Source organism: Orycteropus afer, unplaced genomic scaffold (assembly GCF_000298275.1).
Source record: "Orycteropus afer afer isolate SDZICR_OR568_19922 unplaced genomic scaffold, OryAfe1.0 scaffold00538, whole genome shotgun sequence".
NCBI lineage: Eukaryota > Metazoa > Chordata > Mammalia > Tubulidentata > Orycteropodidae > Orycteropus > Orycteropus afer.
Window position 1 is genome coordinate 1,320,040 of NW_006922125.1, and position 5,038 is coordinate 1,325,077.

At 38.4% G+C, this 5,038-nt stretch overlaps 1 protein-coding gene across 1 annotated transcript in view; it reads right to left on the bottom strand.

The window, feature by feature from the left end:
• Window positions 1-325: 325 nt before the first annotated feature.
• SLC25A14 (solute carrier family 25 member 14) overlaps window positions 326-5,038 on the bottom strand; it is a 45,225-nt gene continuing 40,512 nt past the window's right edge. Inside the window, exons 9-10 of the mRNA XM_007955748.2 lie at window positions 1,339-1,419; window positions 326-367 (exon numbers count right to left, since the gene is read on the bottom strand). Coding sequence (XP_007953939.1) covers window positions 326-367; window positions 1,339-1,419 — 123 coding nt within the window. The remainder of the gene's footprint in view (window positions 368-1,338; window positions 1,420-5,038) is intronic.

A 5,038-nucleotide genomic window follows, 5' to 3' on the forward strand; every position in this document is an offset into this window, starting at 1 on the left:
CCCACATCTGGGGCTACCAACTACATTTAACCCACATTTGAAAGACAACCATCCTGAAAATTATCCATCAGTGTCCATCTTCATAGAAGATACCAGTCTGGGGCCAGAGTCTCAACGTTAACACTTCCTTCTGGGAAAAGTTAACATGGTAACACAAACACATAAACATTAGCGAACCACTGTATTGTTCTTCAATCAGGAAGCCCTTGGGGGGCCACAGGTTTAGCAAACACTTGAAACATTTTCAAAATACATTAGAACACAGGAAAAAAGGGGGCAGGGAGTACAAAGATTGGCGGGCCTGGGCTCACACGTGATTCACTCCTTAGATTTGAAGCCTCTTGAGCTGCTCATACGTAATAAAAAACTGAGGAGGAAGTCATGGAAGATCACTGGATTGATATCAAAAGACAAACCCAGTTCTAAAATCATATACTGCATTCTCTTAAATAGGTATTTAGTCTGGGCTATTCTGTGCTCGTTTAAAAGTCTTTTTTAAAAACAACATCTGTCTTATAACAATTAGAAAACAAAATACTGTCAAATCAATCATGCATCGAGTACCCACCATGAGCCCACTATGATCACTGGTGTTCAGCAATATCAACAGATTAAAACTCCAATATACTTATAGTCTTCAGGGGCAAGCAGGGCATATATACACAAAAATAAATTAGAACATCAGTGACACCATATATAACTCAGTGTTAGAGTAACTGTTAGAGACATTAGGTGATCAGAGCAATTCCAAGGAGGAAGACATATCCTATCTCTCAACCTACAGGGCAAGGAACAAATGTTTCATTACTTTTCAACACTGCAGTGCTCACCACTACACACATAACCATGTGCAGTATCCAATACACGGCTCCATGCATAGGAGGCACTCAAACACAGTTAAAGGGGGCAGAGTCTCCTATGAGGAAGAAGCCCAATTTGCTCTGGATTCCTTCACCTTATGCTTCCTGTCTGGTTATTATTTCTCAGTTATTTCAGTCGTACAGTGAGAGGCAGGAAATAAGAACCACCTCAACATAGGCTTTCCTATTGGCACTTCCCCCATCATGCCTTCCAAAAACTTCATAGCCCCTTCTGACTGCCTATGTTGGTTGTTCTCTTGTTTTAAAGAGGAAAATTTAGCACATCTTTTCTACCCCCTTTAGTTTGTATTAGCCTCCAATTGAAAGCTGTTTCTCTTCTATCCTCAATGGTTACAATGAGGGAAGTTGAGTTTTTCATTTGCCTAAAGGTTTCAATAATCAAAATTTGCTTCACATGGCCTAGAATTACCTGGGAGCTTAAAACATTTGCTTTCATTTTCATGTTCTAAAAGGATACAATGATGTTCCAGGGTCCAAGTCGAAGCCAGTTTGGCCAAAATCCTTTATAGAGTGCAAAAAAGCCCTCATGTTTCCACATCTGGGAAAAAGAGACAACCAAAAAATACAGTGAGTTACTCTTTCTCTTCATTTGGCAATCGTTTTTACTTTAGCACTCATCTTCCACTCTCACCCCACCACCACTACCCCTAGCCCTCACCCTAGCAATTTGTAACTCCATGAGTGGTCTTTTTTCTAAACATACACATTTCGAATTCATATGTAGTCTAAATCCATCCACTCATTTGTTCAACAAATATTTACTAGGCACCTATATGCAAGGTACCTTTCCCAATGCTGGAAAGATAATAGTGAATAAGACAGAGAAAGTGTCTGTGGTAGCCAGCCTCCAAGATGGCCCTAGATGATCCCTGTTGTTGTTGTTGTTGTTGTTATGTGCCCTTGAGTCAGACCTGATCCTTACCTCTAGTAATTCATGCCCTTGTGTGGCCCCTTCCACAATATATCAGGATTGTTCTATGTGACCAACAGAGTATGACAGTAGTAAGCATATCCCACTGCCAATGTGAGGGTATAAAAGACATTTTACATATAATAATGCTGCTGGCTTGTTCTCTCTTAGATCACTCACTCTGGGGGAAGTTGTCATGTCATAAGGAGAGGACCACGTGATGAACAGAGGACTCCAGAGAGCAGCCGGTGAGGAACGCAGGGCCTTCTGCTAATAGTCACTTGAGTGAGCTTAGAAGCATATTTCCCAGCTCCCGTCAAGCATTCAGACCGTGGCCCTGGCTGACTTCTGGATTGAAACCTCATGAGAAAGCCCAAGCCAGAGCCACCCAGCTAAGCCACTCCTGAATTCATGATCCACAGAAAATTTGAAATAATAAATGTTTGCTTTACAGTACTGATTCTAGGGTAATTTGTTACATAGCAATAGATGACTCATACAATAACTGCCCTCATAGAGTTTACATTCTAGTGGGGCTGACAAACAATAAATACACAAATAGACATATATTATATCTAGTAATAATTAGTACTAAGAAGAAAACCAAAGCAGAGTAAGGAAACAGTTGGGCAGGTTACTCATTTTCTGAGTCTGTCTCATCACTGTAAATTCTATGCTTGTTTTCTCTTTATATACACCAACTGAATGGTTATGAGAGTTAAATGATAAATTGTGTATATCAAAGGTCATAAACCAGTCATGTGTGCTGAATTCAACCAGTAGAAACAGTCCATATATAACAGACAGATATCTGTTAACTAACTATTACTTTTTAGGCACTTAAAAATGCTATTTTGCCTTTTCACTGGTAAAGCAAAACCTACCACTAGACTAAAAACTGGATCTAGTCAGATAAAAAAATAATATGAAAGATAGGTTTGTTAAATATCCCTTATCCTAAATACTTGTAGGCAGCTCTGGTAGCGTAGTGCCTAAGGCATTTGACTGCTAACCAGAAGGCTGGCAGTTCAAACCCACCAGCCACTCCTTGGAATAAAGGTTGGGCAATCTACTTCTGTAGTGATACTGCCTCGGAAACCCAAGGAGGGGTTGCTATGAGTCAGGTCTGACTCGATGGCATAGAACAACCACAGATACTTGTAAATATCCCTTATTTCATTCCCCAAATTGAGAACACTAGACATAATTATCATTATTCACCACTTCTTTGGACCAAATAGCAGTAAGGGCAATATTTATATATTAAAAAAAATAGTGGTAATATGTTTTCCCCAACGGATCTTCAATAAATGCTGAAGGTCTCAGACCCAACTGTTTTGCAAAAATTATCAACACCAGCCAAAATAAAACCTAGATGTGGAAAACAACATAGAATCATAGACTACAAGAGACTTTATGGATATAATCCAACCCCCCATCTCTCACCTGTACTACCACAATAGCCTCCTAATTAGTCTACAATCTCCATTTAGAAGCCAGACAATCTTTTAAAATCACAATCAACCATTTTTGAATTATCTTCAAAGTATCTTCAAAAATTACTTGCACACTATATTAATGATATTGTTTCATAATTTCCACATTCTGTGGGATCACCTTTCTTTGGAATGGGTACAAATATGGATCTCTTCCAGTTAGTTGGCCATGTAGCTGTCTTCCAAATCTCTTGGCATAGCTGAGTGAGTGCCTCCAGCACAACATCTGTTTGTTGAAACATCTCAGTGGGTATACTGTCAATTTCTGGAGCCTTGTTTTTTGCCACTTCCTTTAGTGCAGCTTCGACTTCTTCCTTCAATATCATTGGTTCTTGATCATGTGCCACCTCCTGAGATGGATGAACATCAACCCATTGTTTTTGGTACCGTGACTCTGTGTATTCCTTCCATCTTCTTTTGATACTTCCTGCATCATTCAATATATTGCCCATAGAATCTTTCAATATTGCAACCCGAGGCTTAAATTTTTTCCTCTAAATAAATAAATTTTTTCCTCAGTTCTTTCGGCTTGAGAAATGCTGAGCGTGTTCTTCCCTTTTGGTTTTCTAACTCCAGGTCTTTGCACATTTCATTATAATAACTGACTTTGTCTTCTTGAGCTGCTCGTTGAAATCTTCTGTTTAACTCTTTTAGCTTGTCATTTCTTCCATTTGCTTTAGCTACTCTCCATTCAAGAGCAAGTTCCACAGTCTCTTCTGACACCAAATGAAACCACTGAGAAAATCATCGAAGATTTGTTGGAAAAGAATTTTCCTGGTATAATGAAAGATGAGAATATATCCATTCAGGAAGTCCAACGAACCCCAAACAGGATACACCCCAAAAGAAAATTACCAAGACATATCATCACCAAACTCACCAAAACTAAAGACAAAGAAATAATCCTGAGAGCAGCACAGGAAAAACAAAAAGTTACCTACAAGGGGTAACCAATAAGACTAAGCTCAGATTTCTTGGCAGAAACCATGCAGGCAAGAAGACAATGGGATGGTATAGATAAAACCCTGAAAGAGAAAAATCTCCAACCAAGAATTTTCTACCCAGAAAAATTGTCCCTCAAATATGATGGTGAAACGAGGACATTTCCAGATAAGTAGAAATTAAGGGAATTTGTTAAAACCAGACCAACCTTACAAGAGATACTAAAGGGAGTCCTTTGGACAGAGAAACAACAATAGCCAACAACAACTGACCATTACCACACATGATAATATAACCCAGAAACCAACCCAGCTATGGAAGTATCCAAAGTAAATAAGCCTACAAGATTGTAAACAAGGAACTAGAGACATAAATTGATAAATGAGGACAACTACAAACCAAAAAGAGGGGAAAAACTCTGTAGTTACAGAACTTCTAGATGGTAAGGAAGTCAAGACAATTATAAGATAGAACGGACTGTTCTAAACTTGGGAAGAAAACTATAAATCACAGGATAACCTCAAAGAAAAATGATAAACCTTCACGTCAAAAAAGAGGACCAGCATAAATATTCACCAAATACTAAAACAATAGCAATGAAGGAAATGATAACACGATTCATAAACAAAATTAGCTCTGCATAGAAAATTATATGGAACAAAGAAATTGACACCATGAAAAAGCACATAACAAAAATGACAGCAACAAATTCATATTTGCCGATATTACATATCTGGCAAGGGACTTATCTCTAAGATTTATATAATGGAAGAGTGGATGACCAAACTATGGTACACACACATAATGGA